Below are 25020 nucleotides of genomic sequence, written 5' to 3' on the forward strand. Positions count from 1 at the left end.
CAAGTCCGTTCTCAAGTAGGTCTGTGTCTTTATTCCTGTTTTACCCCTAGGTTCTTCATGACATTTTTTTTTTTTAAATTCCATATATATGTGTTAGCATACGGTATTTGTCTTTCTCTTTCTGACTTACTTCACTCTGTATGACAGACTCTAGGTCTATCCACCTCATTACAAATAGCTCAGTTTCGTTCCTTTTTATGGCTGAGTAATATTCCATTGTATATATGTGCCACTTCTTCTTTATCCATTCATCCGATGATGAACACTTAGGTTGTTTCCAGCTCCGGGCTATTGTGAATAGAGCTGCAATGAACATTTTCGTACATGTCTCTTTTTGAATTATGGTTTTCTCAGGGTATATGCCTAGTAGTGGTATTGCTGGGTCATATGGTAGTTCTATTTTTAATTTTTTAAGGAACCTCCATACTGTTCTCCATAGTGGCTGTACCAATTCACATTCCCACCAGCAGTGCAAGAGTGTTCCCTTTTCTCCACACCCTCTCCAGCATTTATTGTTTCTAGATTTCTTGATGATGGCCATTCTGACTGGTGTGAGATGATATCTCATTGTAGTTTTGATTTGCATTTCTCTAATGATTAATGATGTTGAGCATTCTTTCATGTGTTTGTTGGCAGTCAGTATATCTTCTTTGGAGAAATGCCTATTTAAGTCTTCTGCCCATTTTTGGATTGGGTTGTTTGTTTTTTTGCTATTGAGCTGCATGAGCTGTTTATAAATTTTGGAGATTAATCCTTTGTCAGTTGCTTCATTTGCAAATATTTTCTCCCATTCTGAGGGTTGTCTTTTGGTCTTGTTTATGGTTTCCTTTGCTGTGCAAAAGCTTTGAAGTTTCATTAGGTCCCATTTGTTTATCTTTGTTTTTAGTTCCATTTCTCTAGGAGGTGGGTCCAAAAGGATCTTGCTGTGATTTATGTCATAGAGTGTTCTACCTATGTTTTCCTCTAAGAGTTTGATAGTTTCTGGCCTTACATTTAGGTCTTTAATCCATTTTGAGCTTATTTTTGTGTATGGTGTTAGGGAATGATCTAATCTCATACTTTTACATGTCCCTGTCCAGTTTTCCCAGCACCACTTATTGAAGAGGCTGTCCTTTCTCCACTGTACATTCCTGCCTCCTTTATCAAAGATAAGTTGGCCATATGTGCGTGGTTACTGTAGCTTTGTAGTATAGTCTGAAGTCAGGGAGCCTGATTCCTCCAGCTCCGTTTTTCGTTCTCAAGATTGCTTTGGCCATTCGGGGTCTTTTGTTTTTCCAAACAAATTTTGAAATTTTTTGTTCTAGTTCTGTGAAAAATGCCAGTGGTAGTTTGATAGGGATTGCATTGAATCTGTAGATTGCTTTGGGTAGTAGAGTCATTTTCACAATATTGATTCTTCCAATCCAGGAGCATGGTATATCTCTCCATCTATTTGTATCATCTTTAATTTCTTTCATCAGTGTCTTATAATTTTCTGCATACAGGTCTTTTGTCTCCTTAGGTAGGTTTATTCCTAGATATTTTATTCTTTTTTGTTGCAATGGTAAATGGGAGTGTTTTCTTGATTTCATTTTCAGATTTTTCATCATTAGTGTACAGGAATGCCAGAGATTTCTGTGCATTAATTTTGTATCCTGCTACTTTACCAAATTCATTGATTAGCTCTAGTAGTTTTTCGGCAGCATCTTTAGGATTCTCTATGTATAGTATCATGTCATCTGCAAACAGTGACAGCTTTACTTCTTCTTTTCCGATTTGGATTCCTTTTATTTCCTTTTCTTCTCTGATTGCTGTGGCTAAAACTTCCAAAACTATGTTGAATAAGAGTGGTGAGAGTGGGCAGCCTTGTCTTGTTCCTGATCTTAGTGGAAATGGTTTCAGTTTTTCACCATTGAGGACAATGTTGGCTGTGGGTTTGTCATATATGGCCTTTATTATGTTGAGGAAAGTTCCCTCTATGCCTACTTTCTGCAGGGTTTTTATCATAAATGGGTGTTGAATTTTGTCGAAAGCTTTCTCTGCATCTATTGAGATGATCATATGGTTTTTCTCCTTCAACTTGTTAATATGGTGTATCACATTGATTGATTTGCGTATATTGAAGAATCCTTGCATCCCTGGAATAAACCCCACTTGATCATGGTGTATGATCCTTTTAATGTGCTGTTGGATTCTGTTTGCTAGTATTTTGTTGAGGATTTTTGCATCTATGTTCATCAGTGATATTGGCCTGTAGTTTTCTTTCTTTGTGACATCCTTGCCTGGTTTTGGTATCAAGGTGATGGTGGCCTCGTAGAATGAGTTTGGGAGTGTTCCTTCCTCTGATATTGTTTGGAAGAGTTTGAGAAGGATGGGTGTTAGCTCTTCTCTAAATGTTTGATAGAATTCGCCTGTGAAGCCATCTGGTCCTGGGCTTTTGTTTGATGGAAGATTTTTAATCACAGTTTCAATTTCAGTGCTTGTGATTGGTCTATTCATATTTTCTATTTCTTCCTGAGTCAGTCTTGGTAGGTTGTGCCTTTCTAAGAATTTGTCCATTTCTTCCAGGTTGTCCATTTTATTGGCATAGAGTTGCTTATAGTAATCTCTCATGATCTTTTGTATTTCTGCAGTGTCAGTTGTTACTTCTCCTTTTTCATTTCTAATTCTATTGATTTGAGTCTTCTCCCTTCTTTTCTTGATGAGTCTGGCTAATGGTTTGTCAATTTTGTTTATCTTCTCAAAGAACCAGCTTTTAGTTTTATTGATCTTTGCTATTGTTTCCTTCATTTCTTTTTCATTTATTTCTGATCTGATCTTTATGATTTCTTTCCTTCTGCTAACTTTGGGGGTTTTTTGTTCTTCTTTCTCTAATTGCTTTAGGTGCAGGGTCAGGTTGTTTACTCGAAATGTTTCCTGTTTCTTAAGGTGGGATTGTATTGCTATAAACTTCCCCCTTAGAACTGCTTTTGCTGCGTCCCATAGGTTTTGGGTCGTCGTGTCTCCATTGTCATTTGTTTCTAGGTATTTTTTAATTTCCTCTTTGATTTCTTCAGTGATCACTTCGTTATTGAGTAGTGTATTGTTTAGCCTCCATGTGTTTGTATTGTTTAGCCTCCATGTGTTTGTATTTTTTACAGATCTTTTCCTGTAATTGATGTCTAGTCTCATAGCATTGTGGTCGGAAAAGATACTTGATACAATTTCAATTTTCTTAAATTTACCAAGGCTTGATTTGTGACCCAAGATATGATCTATCCTGGAGAATGTTCCATGAGCACTTGAGAAGAAAGTGTATTCTGTTGTTTTTGGATGGAATGCCCTATAAATGTCAATTAAGTCCACCTTGTTTAATGTGTCATTTAAAGCTTATGTTTCCTTATTTATTTTCATTTTGGATGATCTGTCCATTGGTGAAAGTGGGGTGTTAAAGTCCCCTACTATGATTGTGTTACTGTCGATTTCTCCTTTTATGGCTGTTAGTATTTGCCTTATGTATTGAGGTGCTCCTACGTTTGGTGCATAAATATTTACAATTGTTATATCTTCTTCTTGGATCGATCCCTTGATCATTATGTAGTGTCCTTCTTTGTCTCTTCTAGTATTTATTTTAAAGTCTATTTTGTCTGATATGAGAATTGCTACTCCAGCTTTCTTTTGATTTCCATTTGCATGGAATATCTTTTTCCATCCCCTCACTTTCAGTCTGTATGTGTCTCTAGGTCTGAAGTGGGTCTCTTGTAGACAGCATATATATGGGTCTTGTTTTTGTATCCATTCAGCCACTCTGTGTCTTTTGGTGGGAGCATTTAGTCCATTTACATTTAAGGTAATTATTGATATGTATGTTCCTATTCCCATTTCCTTAATTGCTTTGGGTTCGTTATTGTAGGTATAGTCCTTCTGTTGTGTTTCTTGCCTAGAGAAGTTCCTTTAGCATTTGTTGTAAAGCTGGTTTGGTGGTGCTGAACTCTCTCAGCTTTTGCTTGTCTGTAAAGGTTTTAATTTCTCCATCAAATCTGAATGAGATCCTTGCTGGGTAGAGTAATCTTGGTTGCAGGTTTCTCTCCTTCATCACTTTAATTATGTCCTGCCACTCCCTTCTGGCTTGTAGAGTTTCTGCTGAGAGATCAGCTGTTAACCTGATGGGGATTCCCTTGTGTGTTATTTGTTGTTTTTCCCTTGCTGCTTTTAATATGATTTCTTTGTGTTTAATTTTTGACAGTTTGATTAATGTGTCTTGGCGTATTTCTTCTTGGATTTATTCTGTATGGGACTCTCTGTGCCTCCTGGACTTGATTAACTATTTCCTTTCCCATATTAGGGAAGTTTTCAACTATAATCTCTTCAAATATTTTCTCAGTCCCTTTCTTTTTCTCTTCTTCTTCTGGAACCCCTATAATTCGAATGTTGGTGCGTTTAATGTTGTCCCAGAGGTCTCTGAGACTGTCCTCTGTTCTTTTCATTCTTTTTTCTTTATTTTGCTCTGCAGCAGTTATTTCCACTATTTTATCTTCCACCTCACTTATCCGTTCTTCTGCCTCAGTTATTCTGCTATTGATCCCATCTAGAGTATTTTTTATTTCATTTATTGTGTTTTTAATCGATGCTTGATTCATCTTTAGTTCTTCTAGGTCCTTGTTAACTGTTTCTTGCATATTGTCTATTCTATTTCCAAGATTTTGGATCTGGGAAATAGAATCTTGGATCAGCTTTACTATCATTATTCTGAATTCTTTTTCAGGTAGACTGCCTATTACCTCTTCATTTGTTAGGTCTGGTAGGTTTTTATCTTGCTCCTTCACCTGCTGTGTGTTTTTCTGCTTTCTCATTTTGCTTATGTTACTGTGTTTGGGGTCTCCTTTTTGCAGGCTGCAGATTCGTAGTTCCCGTTGTTTTTGGTGTCTGTCCCCCGTGGCTAAGGTTGTTTCAGTAGGTTGTGTAGGCTTCCTGGTGGGGGGGACTAATGCCTGTGTTCTGGTGGTTGAGGCTCGATCTTGTCTTTCTGGTGGACAGGTCCACGTCTGGTGGTGTGTTTTGGGGTGCCTGTGGCCTTATGTTTTTAGGTATCCTCTCTGCTAATGGGTGGGGTTGTGTTCCTGCCTTGCTAGTTGCTTGGCATAGGGTGACCAGCACTGTAGCTTGCTGGTCGTTGACTGAAGCTGGCTGCTGGTGTTGAGATGGAGATCCCTGGGGGATTTTCGCTGCTTGATATTATGTGGAGCTGGGAGGTCTCTTGTGGACCCGTGTCCTGAAGTTGGCTCTCCCACTTCAGAGGCACAGCACTAACTCCTGGCTGCAGCAACAAGAGCCTTTCATCCACCCGGCTCAGAATAACAGTGAGAAAAAGTAGAAAGAAATAATTAGTAGAAGAAAGAAAGAGAGATTGAAAGAAAGGAAGAAGGGAAGAAAGGAGGGAAGGAAGAAAGAAAGAAAGGAGGGAGGGAGGGAGGAAGGATGGAAAGAAAGAAGGAAAGAAAGGAGGGAGGGAGGGAGGAATGAAAGCAAAAGGAAGAGTGAATGGAAGAAGGGAGGGAGGGAGGAAGGAAAGAAAGAAAGAAAGACAGGAGGGAGGGAGGAAGGAAAGAAAAAGAAAGTGGAAAGAAGAAGGGTGGGAGGGAGGGAGGGGTGGAGGAAAGAAAAAGAAAGAAGGAAAGGAGGAGCGGAGGGAGGGAGGGAGGAAGGGAAGGGAGGAAAAAAAGAAAGAGCAGGTAAAGTAAAATAGAATAAAGTATGAAATATAGTAGCGTTATTAAAATTAAAAAGTAATTATTGAAAAAAAACACGGACCGATAGAACCCTGGGACATATGGTGGAAGCAAAGCTATACAGAGAGACTCTTACACAGAAGATTACACATACACATTCACAAAAAGAGAGCAGGGGGAAAAATCAAAAATCTTGCTCTCCAAGTCCACCTCCTCGATTTGGGATAATTCGTTGTAAAAAGAGGAAAAGGGCGAAAAGTCTGAAATCTTGCTAAGTCCACCTCCTTAATTTGAGATAATTCCTTGTAAAAAGAGGAAAAAAGGGGGAAAGTCTTAAATCTTGTCCTCAAAGTCCACTTCCTCAATTTGGGATGATTCGCTGTCCATTCATGCACTCCACAGACGCAGGGCACATCAAATGGACCGTGGAGCTTTAATCCGCTGCCTCCGAGGCTGCACAGAGAGATTTCCCTGTCTCTGCTCTCACAACTCCCGGGTCTCAGCCTTGGACCTGGCCCCGCCTCTGCGCGTAGGTCGCCGGAGGGCGTCCGTTCTTCGCTCAGACAGGACGGGTTTAAAGGAGCCGCTGATTCGGGGGCTCTGGCTCACTCAGGCAGAGGGGAGCGAGGGGAATGCCCTCTCCTCGCGCACCAGGCAACAAAAGGGGAAAAAAGTCTCTTGCCTCTCCGGTAGCTCCAGACCCTTTCCCCGGACTCCCTCCGGGCCAGCACTAACCCCTTCAGGGTCTCTTCCTGCCGCCAGCCCCAGTCCTCTCCCTGCGCTCCGACTGAAAGCCGATACCCGAGCCTCAGCTCCCAGCCCCGCCCGCCCTGGCGGCCGAGCAGACAAGCCTCTCGGGCTGGTGTGTGCCTGAGGGCACCGATCCTCTGTGCCAAAATCTCTCTGCTTTGCCCTCCACACCCCTGTTGCTGTGCTCTCCTCCGCTACTCCGAAGCTTTCCCCCTCCTCCACCTGCAGTCTCCGCCCTCGAAGGGGCTTATAGTGTGTAGAAACCTTCCCTCTTTCATGGCTCCCTCCCACTGGTGCAGGTCCCGTCCATATCCTATTGTCTCTGTTTATTCTTTTTTTCTTTTGACCTACCCAGGTGTGTGGGGAGTTTCTTGCCTTTTGGGGGGTCTGAGGTCTTCTGTCAGCGTTCAGTAGGTGTTCTGTTGGAGTTGTTCCACGTGTAGATGAATTTCTGATGTATCTGTGGGGAGGAAGGTGATCTCCGCGTCTTACTCTTCCGCCATCTTCCTCCAGCCTCCCATCTGTGTCTTTATTCCTGTCCTGGCCCTAGGTTCTTCAGAACCTTTTTTTTTTTTTTTTTTTTTTTAGATACCTTATATATGTGTTAGCATATGGTTATTTGTTTTTCTCTTTCTGACTTACTTCAATCTGTATGCCAGTCTCTCGGTCCATCCACCTCACTACAAATAACTCAGTTTCGTTTCTTTTTATGGCTGAGTAATATTCCATTGTATATATGTGCCACATCTTTATCCATTCATCTGTCAATGGACACTTAGGTTGCTTCCATTTCCTGGGTATTGTAAATAGTGCTGCAATGAACATTTTGGTACATGTCTCTTTTTGAATTCTGGTTTCCTCTGGGTATATGCCCAGTAGTGGGATTGCTGGGTCATATGGTAGTTCTATTTTTATTTTTTAAGGAACCTCCATACTGTTCTCCATAGTGGCTGTAACAGTTTACATTCCGACCAACAGTGCAAGAGGGTTCCCTTTTCTCCACACCCTCTCCAGCATTGTTTGTAGATTTTTCGATGATGGCCATTCTGACTGATGTGAGATGATATCTCATTGTAGTTTTGATTTGCATTTCTCTAATGATTAGTGATGTTGAGCATCCTTTCATGTGTTTGTTGGCAATCTGTATATCTTCTTTGGAGAATGTCTATTTAGGTCTTCTGCCCATTTTTGGATTGGGTTGTCTTTTTTTTATATTGAGCTGCATGAGCTGCTTGTAAATTTTGGAGATTAATCCTTTGTCAGTTGCTTCATTTGCAAATATTTTCTCCCATTCTGAGAGTTGTCTTTTCATCTTGTTTATGGTTTCCTTTGCTGTGCAAAAGCTTTTCAGTTTCATTAGGTCCCATTTGTTTATTTTTATTTTTATTTCCATTTCTCTAGGAGGAGGGTCAAGAAGAATCTTGCTGCGATTTATGTCACAGAGTGTTCTGCCTATGTTTTCCTCTAAGAGTTTTATAGTGTCTGGCCTTACATTTAGGTCCTTAAAGTTTGGTGGGACAGAGTCCATCAGAAATCTTGTGTTCCATGCATTTGCTTTCTTTACTCTAGACAACACAGCCTCAATTCTCACCAGGAGAAATGGCTTCCGGAGACAGGAGCAATCTGTTTATTATCTGCCAGTCTTCATCGTGGACAGTGGATCACCTTCACTTAGCAGCACCAACACCCTCACCATCCGTGTCTGTGACTGTGATTCAGATGGGGTAGCCCAGACCTGCAACGCCGAGGCCTACGTCCTCCCTGCTGGCCTCAGCACCGGAGCCCTGATCGCAATACTGGCCTGTGTCCTGACGTTACTGGGTAGGTACCGTTTGCAGTGCTTGCTTTGTAAGAGCAGTCACAACACCATAGGTCAGAACTTTTTTCTTTTCCTCTTCATACCTTTTGAGAACATATGCAGATATTCTAATCCATGGTATTTGGGTCACAGAGCAATCCATGATCATTGGCCAGACTTTCCAGTGATAACTCAGAAAAATTATCAATTTCATTTTTTTAAAAGTGAAGATAAATGGCTTATGTTTAAAATTGAATTTTTTCAAGATTTTTAAAACATTTACTATATCTCCCAGCTGTTTGCTTTAGAATTCCAGGAACTGTATTAGAGTAAAGAGAATTTTTTCTATGTTGCTTTGATAATATGCTTATTTTAGAAATAATGGCCTTAGGTAGAATCTATGATATTTAATTCCTTAAGACATGAACATTCTTTATATTAGTCTCTATTCTTGCCTGTGTGTTTGAAATACATAATGAAAAAAGACCAATGAATATGGGGGCTTGAAAAAAAAGAAATGATGGCTTTATATCCTACCTCTCTTAAGAAAAGATTTAAGGTGGGTTTTATAATTATTTGTGAATCTTAAAAGGTTTGAAATTTCAGCAGTGCAAAATTTTCCAAGAAGAATTTACATTTAATTGTACTTTTCCATGATTACTTTGTTATGTGGTTAAGTTAGATTTATAACTCACATTAGAACTGCAGTTTTATAAGAGATTATGCAGCATCCTTTTAAAAATTGGGAGGTATCCAACATGGTCATTGGGTAATGGGTTTATTCCTTTACATTCTGTGAGGGCAAAGTGTACCTTCCTACAGCAAGGACAATAAGCATTTAATTTTGCATCTGAGCCCGTACTCTGTGTTTTCCTGGGGTTTAATATAATTTGTAAATTCATTTATATTTTTGTAAATGCAGAATTTAGCAGTGGGAGTCATAATTGTATAATGTTTAAAAACAAGATTTATGGAGTTCGATAAAACCTAGCTTTTATGACTGCCTCCAATATGTACTAGTTCACCAGGGGAACATTACTTCTTCTTAGGCTAGCTTCTCAATCTCAAAGGGGAAAAGAATAGAACTAGACTCATAATGTTGTTGTGAAAATTAAATGAGATAATTCATGTGCCAACCATCTAGTGAACATTCAGTAAATTTTAAGCGTTATCAATGAGCAAGTTCTCAACCTATTAACCAAGCTAAGACATACTCACTAATACACTGTGTAAATGATCTCATAACAATGGAAGTTATTATCTTCTAAAACTTCAGCTAACCAAATAAATCTAGAAGGAAATAAACTTTTTTTTCATATAGCTTCACATAGATCACCAAAACTTTTAGAAATTCATTAGAAATGGCAAATAATTCCCAATTAAAGTCTAATTAGAGTATAAGGGACTAAGTAAGTTTTGAAAAATATGGAACCATGGCAAAGTGCTTATTATTTCTCTATCAGGTTTCAAAACATATGAATAAGAGGTAAGTTGTGTATTTATTTTATAGTAGCTGGATAACCTAGATGAGAAGATAGAGATTTTCCTTTGTGGTGTTTTTCTGTTTGTTTGTTTTTTAATTTTATTGGCATATAGTTGATTTACAATGTTGTGTTAGTTTCAGGTGTACAGCAAAGTGAATCTGTTTTATTATATATATATAAAAGAATGGAGATATATATATATTTTTTCATTTTTTGATTCTTTTCCCATAAAGGTTATTACAGAATATTGAGTTCCCTGTGCTGCTCTGATCTTTATGATTTGTTTCCTTCTACTAACTTTAGATTTTGTTTGTTCTTTCTCTAGTTGCTTTAGGTGTAAGGTTAGATTTGAGAGTTTTCTTGTTTCCTGAGGGTAAGATTTTATTGCTATAAACTTCCCTCTTAGTACTGCTTTTGCTGTGTTCCATAAGTTTTAGATCGTCATGTTTTCGTTGTCATTTCTCTCTAGGTATTTTTTTTATTTCCTGATTTCTTCAGTGATCCATTGGTTGTTTAGTAACATATTGTTTAGCCTCCACATGTTTGTGTTTTTTAGGGTTTTTTTCTTGTAAATTTATAATCTCATAGCATTGTTGTTTGAAAAGATGCTTGATATGATTTCAGTTTTCTTAAAATTTACTGAGGCTTGATTTGTGGCCCAAGATGTGGTCCATCTTGAGAAGAAAGTGTATTCTGCTGCTTTTCGATGGAATGTCCTATAAATATCAATTAGGTCCATCTGGTCTAATGTGTCATTTAAGGCCTGTGTTTCCTTACTGATTTTCTCTCTGAACCATCTGTCCATTGGTGTAAGTGGGGTATTAAAGTTCCCCACCATTATTGTGTTACTGTCAGTTTCCCCTTTTATGGCTGTCAGAATTTGCCTTGTATATTGAGGTGCTCCTATGTTGGGTGCATATATATTTACAATTGTTATATCTTCACCTAGGATTGATCCCTTGATCATTATGTAGTGTCCTTCCTTGTCTCTTGTAACAGTCTTTAAAGTGTATTTTGTTTGGGTATTGCTATACCAGCTTTCTTTTGATTTCCATTTGCATGAAATGCCTTTTTCCATACCCTCATTTTCAGTATGTATGTGTTCCTAGATGTGAAGTGGGTCTCTTGTAGACAGCATATATACAGATCTTATTTTTCTATCCATTCAACCAGTCTGTCTTTTGGTTGGAATATTTAATCCATTTACATTTAAGGTAATTATTGATATGTATGTTCTTATTGCCATGCATTAATTGTTTTGGAATTTTTTTTAGGATTTTTTTGTTCCTTTTGTTCTCTTTGTGATTTGATGACTATCTTTAGTGTGTATGGATTCCTTTTTTTTTAATGTGTATCTTGTTTTTTGGTTTGCAGTTTTTATGAGGTTTTGATATAGCTATATATATATATATATATGTCTGTGTGTTTGTGTGTGTATATATATATATATATATAGAGAGAGAGAGAGAGGAGGTTTCAAGTTTCTGGCCTCTTAATTTCAAATGCATTTCCCATTTCCTGTATTTGTACTCTCCTCATGGTTGCTGGTCTTGATATCATATTTGTGTGTAGATGATTTCCTACTTTTACTGTACTTTTGCCTTTAGTGGTGAGCTTTCCCATTTGTGATTTTCTTGTTTCTAGTTGTGGGCACATTTTTTTTTTCTTTCCTGCTTAGAGAAGTTCTTTTAGTGTTTGTTGTAAAGCTGGTTTGGTGGTGCTGAATTCTCTTAGCTTTTGCTTGTCTGTAAAAACTTCGATTTCTCTGTTGCATCTGAATGAGAGCCTTGCTGGGTATATAGTATTCTTCATTGTAGGTTTTTCCCTTTCATCACTTTAAATATATCATGCCTCTCCCTTCTGGCCTGCAGAGTTTCTGCTGAGAAATCAACTGATAACCTTATAGGGATTCCTTTGTATGTTGCTTTTCCCTTGCTGCTTTTAACATTTTTTCTTTGTATTTAATTTTTGTCAATTTGATTAATGTGTGTCTTGGCATGTTACTCCTTGGGTTTATCCCATATGGGACTCTCTGTGCTTCCTGAGCTTTAGTGTTTCCTTTCTCATATTAGGGAAGTTTTCAGCTATAATCTCTTCAAATATTTTCTCAGGCCCTTCCTCTTCTACTTCTGGGACCTCTATAATGTGAATGTTGGTGTGTTTAATGTTTTATGTGTTTGTGGTCTCCTTTTCGCAGGCTGCAAGTTTGTATTAATAGTCTATCCTTTTACTTCTGGTGTCTGCCCCCTGGTGGGTGAGGATGGTCCAGGGACTTGTGCAGACTTCCTGGGGGGGAGGGACTGGTACCTGCCCTATGTCCAAAGAGGACATAGGTAGATGATGTGTGGATGACTCCTTTTGAACTTGACTAGCTTATCACAGACAGTTTAGATTATACCTTACTTCAAAGGAGTAAGATATAATTGTATTACCTAGAATTTAATCATGCACAGCAGTTAACTTTTTTCATTTTTTTAAAGGGTGTCTCTCTAATGAAGCCTACTTCATTTTGGAAAATACTTTCATCTGTGATTTAGGCATTCCTTGCAATTTATATTTCTTGGTGATTCTAATTCATTTAAAATAATTACGTAGCTGTTACTGAAAGTAAGTGAAATAGTTGTAATAGACTTCCTTCTTGCATATGATAGATATGAGTGTGTGTGTACATGCATATATTTCAGGGTAAAGTCATAGGTTTGGGGGGTTTTAAGTATGACTACTCTTTTTGTTAAATTTGAGCATTTTCCTTATAGATACACTAGTTGAGGAATGCTTCTTGGACTTCTAAAAATCAAATGTTTATGTTCCATAGTTTATTCATTTTTTAAAAGTTTCTGCAAGTCTACAAGAACAAGTCAAAACAGAGCCTATTGTACTGAAATACAGTTTGGAACCCGGTGCTTCTGTCTACAGCTTCCTTTTCTCAGTAAGGATTCTGCCTAGTAATCTGTATGTTCAAATGTTAGCATTTCAGTTCAGAAGGAGTCTCTTGGTACCAGATTAACTTTTCAGAGCAGATAACCAGGACCTTTTAGTCTTTTCGTTCTGTCTCTTCTGTTATAGGCTCTGGGTTTTTATGACAGGTGCCAGAGCCAGTACTCAGGGGAGCAGATGGGATGCCCAGCCTGGTATGAACCTGACTTCTGATGCACAAATGACTCATTTTTTACAACACCTCATTTCTAGACACTAGGCATCAGTGTTTGTAACTCATTCCTTTTCAGGGTTCCAAACAAATATTGTTATAAAAAAGCAAGGTGAAGAGGGGAGAAGAATTTGAGGATCAAGTTCAATTTAAGAGTGAAACTGGGGACACATCTGCACTTTAGACGCCTGAAAAAAGCATGCTTCACTACATGCCAAGTTTGTGTTCCACTGATGTGACAAAGCTACTTGTAACATAGAAGGGGGTGTACTGAAGGTTTCAGAATATTCCTGGGAGGCATCACAGAAATCATTTCCAGCCCTTTACAGAGGAGGAAAAGGAGGTACAATTTAGTGGCTGTTAAGTAAGTCATCAGATTCTAGGTCTCCTTTTCTCAATCACTACTTTTGGATTAAACTAAAAGAAATACACCTTGAAAGTATTTTTTTAAAAGCTGTTCACATGTAGTTTTGTTTTTTCTCAAGATTTGAAGTGAAATTGGATTTGTCGGTCTTCACCTGTATTTGTATTCTTCTAACTTTATGGGTGAATTCTTTTCTGATTTCTCTCTCCTTCTTACTCCTGCTGTCATCCTCTCTAATTTATTTGCACCTGAATTCTCTCAGAGATGATCCAAAAATCAGAACATGAGGTTTCCTTTATTTACACTGAGTACACTTGAATGGGAGATGTTATTTTCATATTCAAAGTTCATGATAAAATTATCAAGCAGGTGCCTCAATTATTTTTCATGTAGAAAAATGTCAATATATGGCAAGATAATTTAGTAATCTAAGGCTTGAATAACTATTTTACTCCAACAAAAATTTCATTATGCATTTTCACATACTTAAATTTTAATTTTTTAAATTTAAGTTTTTTAGCCATGCCTCACAACATATGGGATCTTAGTTCCCTGACCAGGGATCAAACCCATGTCTCCTGCATTGGAAGCATCGAGTCATAACCACTGGACCACCAGGGAAGTCCTGTCATAGTAAAATTTGTAATTGTTGATATACCCAGTTTTTTTCCTACCAGGCTGAAAGCACTTAAAAAATAAAACCCAAAATCTATGGATGACTGACCTTAAATAATTACTTCAGTGGTTTTTCCAGAAATAACTGGAAACTATTTCAGTTGTTTTGTTTTAATGTATGGTGTCAGTGTTAAATATTGCACATCTATTCAGAGAATATTACAGCTAGTTTCTTTCTGTTAGTCTGTACAGAGGAGCTTTTTCCTGTTCACTAAAACTGCCACTGAATTGACTATATATTAAGTTTTGTTCTTTCCCTATTTCAACCTTTAGGTCCAAGTAATTGAAGTCCTATAAAATCCCCTCTAGCTCTTCAGACACAGTGGGGATTAATTAGACTGGCCCACCTCCAGGTTTGAGAAGGCATTTGTGGAAACCACTGTCTACTACATGGAATTCAAGCTTTTCCAGTGTGTCCAGGGTAGCCAGCTGGATGTTTAGCTGTCATGCATCTTTTCGCTTTTCTTCCCTGATCTACCAAGACCTAAATGGTATTTGCTCTGCTCTTAACTGTGGAGACCATTCATGATTTGGTTCAACAGGAAACTATTTTCCTGGTTTTTTAAGTGATAGTGCTACTTAAGCAAAAAATATTAAATTGCAGAGAAAAAATGAGGGCAATATGTAAAAGATAAATCCCCATCATAATCTGTAATGAAAGAACATATTTGACATAGCAGGCCTAGTGGTAATAACAGGCAGACTACAGTTGCTAATTTATGATAGCAGATGTGTTTATTTTCAAACAAGTGCAAGCATTCTAAACAATGAATTACACTGAACAAGTTCATACTAAGTGCTTTACAAGTGTTGCCTAATTTAATTCTCATATTTCCTAAGCAGGTATTATTAAGTATTGTTATTGCTATTCCTACTTTTTGTATGAGACATGTACAATGTTATAAGGTGTCAGACCCAGGACCCAAACACAGCCCAGACTGCCTTCCGGATGTCCTTTATAAGGTATTTTTCCCTATGTATTTTCTAATCTGAAAGACCTGTGTGTCTCTGGAAGCACCTGTAGATCTGTGGATATGGCAACTCCATCTTTGTTTAGGACGTCTTTGGTGAACTCTGAGTGTCTAATTTAAAATGTCCTCCACTTACACAGTTCTAACCATGTTCTCTCAAGGTTGGGAGTATGTTAAATAATGAGATTATGCTTCATTACAACCAAAATATACCGATTGCCTTTGGGCATAAAATATTCATTGTACTTAGGTCAGTTTTTTCTGTCTCACATGAGCCTTAAATGAAATCATTCTAACTCACATGTTTAATGGAGAGGAATTTTGTGATACTTGTTCTGGGAAAAGGAAGGATCAATTTCAATTGTAATTAAACTTCTTCCTGTCTTGAGACATGAAAAACGGTATCTCATATATGCAGATGTTTTGCAAATCTCTGGTTTGGATCTTAAACAGCAGATCTAGATAGGTACAGTCATTGTTCTGGTGGACTGCTGACATGAGAAATCTGAAATTATCATACACTGAACAATCGTCCTACGTTCCTATCTCTTATCTTGATTTAGTGCCTACTTAAGTGTTTTTTGAGTGTTATCAGTCAGCCTTCACTCTTCTGTGTGTTCCATCCTCCATAGCCAATCAGTCCCTAAGTGCTATTAATTTTACTTTGGTTCTTGAATCTGTCTGTCTTTATCTCCCTTGATGTTGCACCTGATTTTGTCCATCTTTCCGCCCCTGAATTATGGTAAATTCCCCAGTCTCTGTCAGCTCCAATCCAGGACCAGAGAGAGAGTAAGCTTTTTAAAAGCAAATGTGATTGCATCATGCCCAGCCTAAAATAAGATTTCTGTGTCTTGCCATTGTCTACAGACTACGTTCTGTCTATGACCTAACTGCTCCCTCCCAGTTCAGCCTTTTGTCTCTCTACTCGCAGTGTACTTTAGTCAAATTGCAGAGTTGCACTTTCTCAGACTCATCCTGCTTTGTTTTACCTCTTCTTATATGCCTTTCTCCTCCTTCCTGGAACACCTCTCCCCAGAATCCACAAATAGTAACTCCTTTTTTGTAGTCAAGACTTACTTCCTTTGCTTCTGAGTCCAAGTTAGGTACTGTTCCTAGGGGCTGCATAACACCTTGTATAAAACAGTCTTAGAGCATCCTTCATGGGCTGATTGGTTTGTCTATCTCCTCTGGTGGACTCCTGCTTTTGGAGGCAATGACCAAGCATTATTTCATCATTGTATACATAGCATCTCATAAAATGCTGATGTGAAATAGAGAAGGCCTATGATACATGCATACTGAATGAATCCATGAATGTTTAGATGTACTCAGTAGTAGAAAAGAACATTAGATTTTGTCATTTATCCATAAGTAGTATTTCCATTGGACCTGAATTTTCCCATTTCATAACATTCTACAGTTTTAGGCCTTTTGAGATCCAGCCTATTTCTCTAATTTTTCTGGAAAATTGATATGGCACAGGTTAAAAGCATTTAGATTATATTTTCAGATTAATAGCCCTGGAGTTATACATGGGCTCAGAAAAAAAAGATAAAAATATATGATTTTTAGAGTCTAAAGAGAGAAAAATTATTGCAGTTGAGACTAAGGATACTTTAAAATTCAGTTTAAATTTCAGTTAAAATGCTATATTTGATATCTAATTTATCCCAATCATACACTTGAGTTTTATTACTTACAAATCTTTATTCTTTGTGACTACAAATAATAGAGTGGGTTCATAAGTGCACATTCAAAGTTTGGCCCTCTGTTACTGGGGATCTGATATATCTGATTACACAGCACATAAATCCAGACAAAATGATAAGTTGACTTCTCTCATCCTTTAAATCTTTTGCTTAGATGTCATTTCCAGTGACATCCATCTGTCATCACAGCACAAATGCACTAGTACCCCTGTATTTTTCCTATCATTTCACTTTTTAAAACATAATTTCTTTGCTCGAAGTATTTCAGAAGTGTCACATATACTTACATGAAATCCAAATGTTCCCCACAGCCCACAAAGCAAGGCACATTCTGACACCTTCTCACCTCTTGATGGCATCAGGCTATCTGATCCTTCACTCTCCCAGTAGGGAGAGCCACATGGCCTGTTTTTCCATGAGATTCAAACATGCCCCCATGTTCCTGAAACCTTCTTTCTGCTTCTCTTCACCTGTTGGTCTCATACTATTCTTTATGCCCCAGCTCAGTATTACCTTCAAAGAGGGAATGTCCTCACCCACCGATTAAATTAGGTGTTCCTCATGCCCATGAATCTTTATCATGAACCTGTGTGTTTCCTTTGTAGCACATATCACAATTAGTAAATGTTTACCTTGCTCAAATATAAAAGCACCTTGAGAGTAATGACCTTACTATCTTTTTAAAACCATTATATTTTCAAGGCCTAGCATAGGGCACCTAGGAGGAAAAATATTTTGGGGAATCAGTGAATAGTACTTATCACACTCTACTGCTTATTTTACTACCTTTGTTATATATTTTAAGCCCCTCATGAATAGGCCTGGTATCTCTATTATTCATTATTATGCCACCCAATAAATGGAAGAGAGTAGATACCAAACACATTAACTAAATTAACTGAGGGTTATCAAAATCACACATGTGTGAATGGTAAAATGTATGTTTCTTTCTGTGCACCACTTATATGACTCAAATTTTAGCAAGACTACAAAGATAGGAACTGAACTGTGTAAGAATTTATTATAGAAATTTAGAAAAAGTTTTTAACAAAATCACTTACTATATGCAGCACTATTTAAGTACTATACAAATATAAACTCACTTAATCTTTGTAAAGTTACTATGAGACATTTTCTTTGAAGTAAGTACTATTTCCATTTTGGAGAGGAGGAAACAGGCAGGGGGAAGTAGAAGTTATTTAAAAGCTAAGTTTACCTGCCCATTGATGTGGATAAAAAATTACTGAACTTGTAGTCTGATTGTGCTAGCAATTTTTCATTTAGGTCATTTTTCAGTTACACCTAATAAATACATAATAATTGTAGTATAATAATTTTCACCATTCAATATGCCATTTGGTAATAAAATCTCCTATTATAAGAGTAGTATACCTTAAGACCATATGCAGTTAAGAGTTTTCTAGTATTCCCAAATCTTTGTTTAGATCAACTGTCCAAAAGAAATACATTGTGATTCACAAGTGTGAAACACATATGTAATTAAAAATTTTCAAGGAACCTCATTAGCAAAAAATTTTAAAAAAGTGAAATAAAATCTAATAACATATTTAATATAATGCAGTATAAACTATCATAGTTTTAACATGTATCAATAAAATTATTAATATATTTTACTTAACAAATTAAGTCTTCAACATCACATGGACATTTTACACTTAGAGCACATCTCAATTCACATTTTAAATAGCAATAGCCACATTTCAAATGCTTGTTCACCTCTTGTGGCTCATGGCTACCATGTTGAATAGTGAAGATTTAGACAAGTCTTTTATGACTAACAAGAAATTCTGAATGTTTATAAAGACCACAGAGCAAATAGTGTTTCTTGGTGAAGGCTGGCTCATCCTTCAAGTCTTACCTTAGTGTCATCTTTTCTGCGTTCTCTGAGCATCCTGGCTGTACCTTCCTACACATATTTTCTTAGTGTATATTATAATGCTATATAATTGCATTATATAATAATTGATTTTTTTTCTTATATAAAATATTGAACTTAGTGGCAAGAGCTATCTGCATATCTCCATAGTAGTTTGCCCATACTTTGTCAATTTAACAAATATTTATTGAAATCTTAGTATCAGATACTGTTTTTTGTGCTCTAGATATATCTGTGCAGAATAAGATCACTGCCCTTATGGGGCTTACAGTTTTAGAAAGTCTGTGCTCAGTAAAAATACTGTTGAATTAAATGAAATTCAGGCACTAACCTTTTGGAAGAAGTCTATAAACAGTGGGTTAATCTTAAGAAACTGATTAACAGGTTTACATATAGTCTTGCAAATTAAAACAACAACCTTTTACAGATTTTTAAGGATGGGGAAAACTGGCCTGATGGTAGTATACATGACTGAGTGGTTTAAAATGAACCCCAGACTCAATATTTGAAATATGTTAATTAGTACATTAACTAACAATATTTGAAATATGTTAATACACATAATACATATGTTAATACAATGTATTACATTGTACTAAATACGTTAATACAATGTAATACATTACATTAAATATGTTCTTTAATGTAAGTAGCCTCATTTAGAAGTTGGCACCATTTTGTGGTGATCAGATTATATCTGCAGAATTCTATTAAGTTCTGGGTAAATAATTCTACTGTTAGCCGCTGGGAAGTGGGTTAAGAAAATAAGACTAAAATACTGCCAAGGTGATTCAGTAAAAAGCATGTTCCAGGTTAACTGTCTGGATATGTGTCTGACACACACCACAGTGAAGGTTAGAATAAAGGAGTTCACTAACTTATAGTATCAACTTCTAAATTTTTCTCCATCTTCCGTTCTGTTTCTCTCAGGTTTGGGAGACTGGTGCTCTCCTGGTCTGCATGCTTCCTTTCACCCATGCATGACGACTTGCAATCTATTTATCTGTGTATATATAGCCTACACAGTGAGCTACTTGGATACAGGGAACCTCTCTTGTTATATTTTGTCAGCGCCCAGCACTTATTTCCTACATACTGGAATGCTTGGAGAATGTTGCATCGAATATTAGGAAACTGGATTCTAAAATCAGAAATTAGGTCAACATTATGCATTCTAAGTTCTTTTCTCACATCTACTCTTCCCTACTTCCTTAGTCTAATCAGAATGATTTTTTTCAAAAAATACACCTGATCATATTGTGCCCTCCTTAACGCTAGTTGGCTTGTGGGCCTGGCTGGTGCCTGTGTCTCCTGGCTTCCCTCCTGTTTCTTTCTTTGCTCTCCACCCACACGTTGGCCTCACACCTTTGCTCACTGGTTGACTGTGCTGAGAATATTCTTCCATATCACATCTCCACCCTCAGCCTTTGGTTACTCTGCCTTAAGGCCTCCTCTAACCTGTTTCCCCTAACACATAGTCTTAAAAGATCATACTTCCCTCTTTAGGAACAATTATTACTGTTCTGCTTTTACATACAGTTCTCTTGTGTGATGAATATTTGTCCACCCCATTTAATTGTAAGTTCCATGAGGAAATGTCTCACATCTACTGCTATGTGCACCATCGTATCACTATACCAAATGCATAAAATGGTTAGCACATCATTGTGAAATAGATATATAAATTCACAAACCAGCACGATTCAACTACATGTCTAGACTTCAACTAGAACTAAACCTTTCCTTCTGTCTCCACTGAGAAGTATAGTCCATATGATAGAAAAGATGTATGATAAAACCTCTTAAAATATATAATCTTGTGCTTGCTTAGGCAGAAAATATTCCTTTTAATACAGCGATTATCTCCATAACCTCTGAAGAAGTTAATACTTGTTCCACGTAAAGGTTAAAATTTATTTTTTATAGCATGTTCAAGCAGTTAGAAATTAATATTCTCCCAAGTCATTGAAATGTTAAATTGTCTAACCTTCTAAAACACTTCACATTTTTTCTCAGCTTCAGGCAAGATTGGGAAATAAGACAAACTCCATAAGATATTAATATCCTTAATGGGTATTGGACCCATGGGATGATGCACCCCTGGGTTCTAACATTTCACTTTTACTAAACACTATAATTGAGGGTCAAAAGGCAAATGTACTATTGGTGATGTGAAAATACACTTACAATAGAATGTAACAATTGTGAGATATAGATATCTATGACAAGATCCATTGTAATTATAGGGAGGAAAGAAAATGGAGAACTTCGAAATGTTTTGCATTCTTAGACACTGACTTAAATGAAAAGCACATCTAATTCTTATATAATTCTTCTCTTCTTCATACCCTCATTACTCTTGTGCCCATTCACTTCTTCCATCCGTGTTTTGTACTCAGTTGGACATTTGCTCCCCCTCAGTTTTGCTCTCCAATATGTGTAACAGATTTCTCATCTTCACCTACCTCCACCTGCCCACCGGTCACAATTCTCCCTGATACCTCTCCATTCCATGTCTTACTCGGTTTGATTTCTTAACAAGAAGTCTTTCTTGGTCCACCTTTCTGTTGCAATCACTTATTTCTGGGAGACTATGTAAAAAGTTTCAGAAACTATAAATCTAAAATTCTTTTATTCAGATTTCCTGATGTGTCCTTCTCCAAGCTAGCAATTGTCACCTGAGTTCTCAGCTTGTATCTCAGTTACCTTCTGTGGAAGGTCTAAGCTCACAGTGTGATAAAAAGTGCAAAGGCTTTGAAGACAGACAGTACACCTCACCCCGAGTTACTATCAATACGCTGACCCCAGACAGATTGTTTCACATGTCTGGGACAACCATTGAATGGGAAATTACCTACCCCAGAGAACGGCTGTGAGGGTCACATGATATGTCCTGTGTACAGACCATCATTTTCCACCTTACTGCCTTCTCTCTCTCTCTCTCCAGTTTAATCTTTAGTGCACGAGCCCTGATGCATACTTCATACACCTTCTACTTTGCTTGTTACCTAACTTCGTTCATTGTTTTTCCTTGGTCAAAGAAGAAACACAGTGTCTTCACTTGCTGTGTTCACAGAATTTTTTTTTCTTTTGCGGTATGTGGGCCTCTCACTGTTGTGGCCTCTCCTGTTGCGGAGCACAGGCTCCGGACGCGCAGGCTCAACGGCCATGGCTCACGGGCCCAGCCGCTCCGCGGCATGTGGGATCTTCCCAGACCGGGGCACGAACCCGTGTCCCCTGCATCGGCAGGCAGACTCTCAACCACTGTGCCACCAGGGAAGCCCCACAGAATTTTGAGTTAACATTCTTGGGGGGTCAGAGGATAACAATGAAAACCTCTCTGTTGCACACTGGCAAGTGCCTGGCATTCTGTTTACTTCTACCGACATTACTCCCCAATCTCTTTTCTCTCTTTAATCCACCCTGTGAGCCCTGAACTTGGCTATAATTGTCACATATGGCTACGTGCAGTTCAAGTTACTTGCCCAAGATCACACAGCTAATATTTGGAAAGACTGGACCTTTACCCAAGGCCGCCTTGACAGCAAAGCTAAATATTAGTTTTGAAGCTTCATACCAGAATGTTACAACAGAAACATATTAATCTTTTGTAAACATGTCTTTGTTGTAACATTCTAGCATGGAGCTTGAAAACTAAAAGGCTTTGGGGGTGGTAGAAATGCTAATTTTCAGAAGATCAAAAGGGACAGGGTTGGGAATCCACTTAGCAGGGAGGGCAGACGCATGGCAGAATATTTATGGGAACAGACAGGAAATGGATGGTATTTCATTCATTTCAAAACCATTGGCTTTTGAACTACGTTTCCTACTCTGATGAAGCCAGTTCATAACATTTAAATGTAGTAAATAATATCAAGAAAGAAGAGAATTAAGCACTTATGTGCCATAGCAACATGAGAAGGTGGCCAGAAGGTTCAGAAATGTATCTAAGTTTCTAAATTGTAGGCTGTGGATAAAGCTTATCGGGGAGCAACAGGCCAGGGTCAAATAGGAAAGGAAATAAAAAAGTACCCCAGTAAACAATTGATTTACCAGTATTTCCAAAGATCTCCCATACAAATATCTTTGTCAGTCATATTCCTGTTGATGATAGAGAACAAATAGACACATACTTAAGAAAGCATATACTTTTCATTGATAATAAAATCATTTTGTTTAAATCCTTAGAGTTTTGGTTTTTTAAAGCAGATTGAGTTGAAGGCTGAAATATGCTTCACCCCTAGTCATTGCATTTAATTACTCTGAATTACCTTGATGTCTTAGTTTTATATTTTTATTCTCAAATTATTCTTAATGCCAAAGAAATACCTTAAAATGTATTTTAAATATAAATATTTCAAAGTCCTTTTTAAAACTATGCTGAGAGTAATGTACCCCAAACAATAGTACACTTAGCGTATATTTTGGGCCTCTTAGACCTTGCAGGAAAAAAATATTGTGATTAAAAATGATTAAAAAGATAACTTACTTGTAGACAGATCATTAAAGATAATTCACTAATTTATATATTTTTGAATTCCAAAATTCAAGAATACTTTCTACTTCATTTTAACTTGATTCAACAGGCCATGAAATCTAATGTGTTCCCAATTCGGCAAGCATTCAGTCACTCATAGAGCAGTCACTTTCTTATTAGTGTCTAGTCATCCAGCTCTATCTGTAGGGCATTGGTTCCAGGAACTCCGATATACCAAACTCCAAGGATGCTCAAGTCCTTTGTATAAAGTGGCATAGTATTTGCATATAACCTATGCACATCCTCCCCTATGCTTTAAATCATCTCTAGGTTACTTATAATACCCAGTACAATGTAAATGCTATATAAATAGTTGTAAATTCACTGTAAATGTTATATAAAATAGTAGCCTATGTGAAGCAAATCCAAGTTTTGCTTTTTGAAACTTCCCGGAATTAAAAAAAAAAAAAAAGAGTTTCAGTCTGGGGTTGCTTGAATCTTTGGATGTGGAACCTGCAGATACAGAGGGACAACTGTACTTATTAAAAGGCACAAAAGTATATTCAGTTTGTTTAAAGAGTAGCCAGTGTAGTTGTTCTCTGCTTTCCAGTACAAACATGTGCTGTATCATTTATTAATTTTGAAAAGGAAAAAGAAATCCTAATGTTAAAGGGATGATTGATTTCTTCAGTCAAACTTTGGCTACTGCTAAAATCTCACAACCTGTACTCTCTCTCTAGGTATAATACATAAAAACCAAGTTCAGTGTTTCATACTGAAAGTGGGACTCTAGTATAAAGAAGCTTTTAATGTTTGTATATGGTCTGAACATGCTGGATTTTATTTAACAGCTGAGTTTCATAGACAAGTACTAGGCATTTCTCCAAAGAACCCAGCCAAATGCTATAATCCATTTCCTTCTGAAATTGCAGTTGTTAAATTAGACCCCAAACATTTAATGAATGTCACTTTGCCTTTCCAGCAATTAAGGAGTTCAAAAAAATCCCTTGGTGTTTCATGGCTTTGAAATTATTTATCCTCCCCTGGCCCTTCCATTTGCTCTGTCAAATGCTTTGGGGTTACATTCAAGAGGGAGACATCAATTCTGAACAGGTGTGGAAAAGGGTTTCTTGATGTATAAAAAGTGTTCTATTTTAAAGGCGTTTTAACAATTTTAGCACATTTACTGCTGTGAATTCCCATGGAAGTAGGCGGCCCATTCACTTCCCTTTAAAGGGCAGAAAAATCTGAAATCAACATCAGAGGCCTAATTTCACCGGGAGAGGGAGCGGCCGGCGAGTTTACTGAAACTTTCCCTTTGCTGTCTCTTTGTTGCAGTGTTGATCCTCCTGATCGTCACGATGAGAAGAAGGAAAAAAGAGCCCCTTATTTTCGACGAAGAGAGAGATATCAGAGAAAACATCGTTAGATACGATGACGAGGGTGGGGGGGAGGAAGACACAGAAGCCTTTGACATGGCCGCGCTCAGAAACCTCAACGTCCTCAGAGACACCAAGACCCGGAGAGATGTGACTCCAGAAATTCAGTTCTTGAGTCGACCGACTTTTAAAAGCATCCCAGATAATGTCATTTTCCGGGAATTTATTTGGGAAAGACTGAAGGAAGCCGACATTGACCCCTGCGCCCCGCCTTACGATTCCTTGCAGACATACGCCTTCGAAGGAAATGGCTCGGTGGCTGAATCGCTCAGCTCGCTAGATTCCATCAGCTCAAACTCTGATCAGAATTACGACTACCTTAGTGACTGGGGACCACGCTTTAAGCGACTCGCAGACATGTACGGAACTGGCCAGGAGAGTCTGTACTCATAGCCCTGGAACGTTAGTTTGAAATGTACTGAAGGAAAAGTAAAAGCAAAAAACAAAACAAAACACCACTACATACAGAAAATAAGAACTCCACTTGCTAGAGGAAATGGTTGTAAATATCTCTCCATTTTTAACCGTTTAGGGCTCTGCCTTGGTGAAGCATATCTTCATTAGACTTATCCAAGGGACTGCACTGATCACAGACTCTGAGCATTTGAAGGCTTTTTGATA

At 37.6% G+C, this 25020-nt stretch overlaps 1 protein-coding gene across 1 annotated transcript in view; it reads left to right on the forward strand.

Annotated features, from left to right (window-relative positions):
- Positions 1 to 24792, forward strand: part of CDH7 (cadherin 7) — a gene marked incomplete at both ends in the record, with an annotated part of 124370 nt that extends 99578 nt beyond the window's left edge. Inside the window, 2 exons of the mRNA XM_079717575.1 lie at positions 8007 to 8258; positions 24299 to 24792. Of these exons, the coding sequence (XP_079573701.1) occupies positions 8007 to 8258; positions 24299 to 24792 (746 nt within the window). The remainder of the gene's footprint in view (positions 1 to 8006; positions 8259 to 24298) is intronic.
- Positions 24793 to 25020: the final 228 nt, after the last annotated feature.

This window comes from Hyperoodon ampullatus (genome assembly GCF_949752795.1).
Source record: "Hyperoodon ampullatus genome assembly, chromosome: 13".
Lineage (NCBI taxonomy): Eukaryota > Metazoa > Chordata > Mammalia > Artiodactyla > Ziphiidae > Hyperoodon > Hyperoodon ampullatus.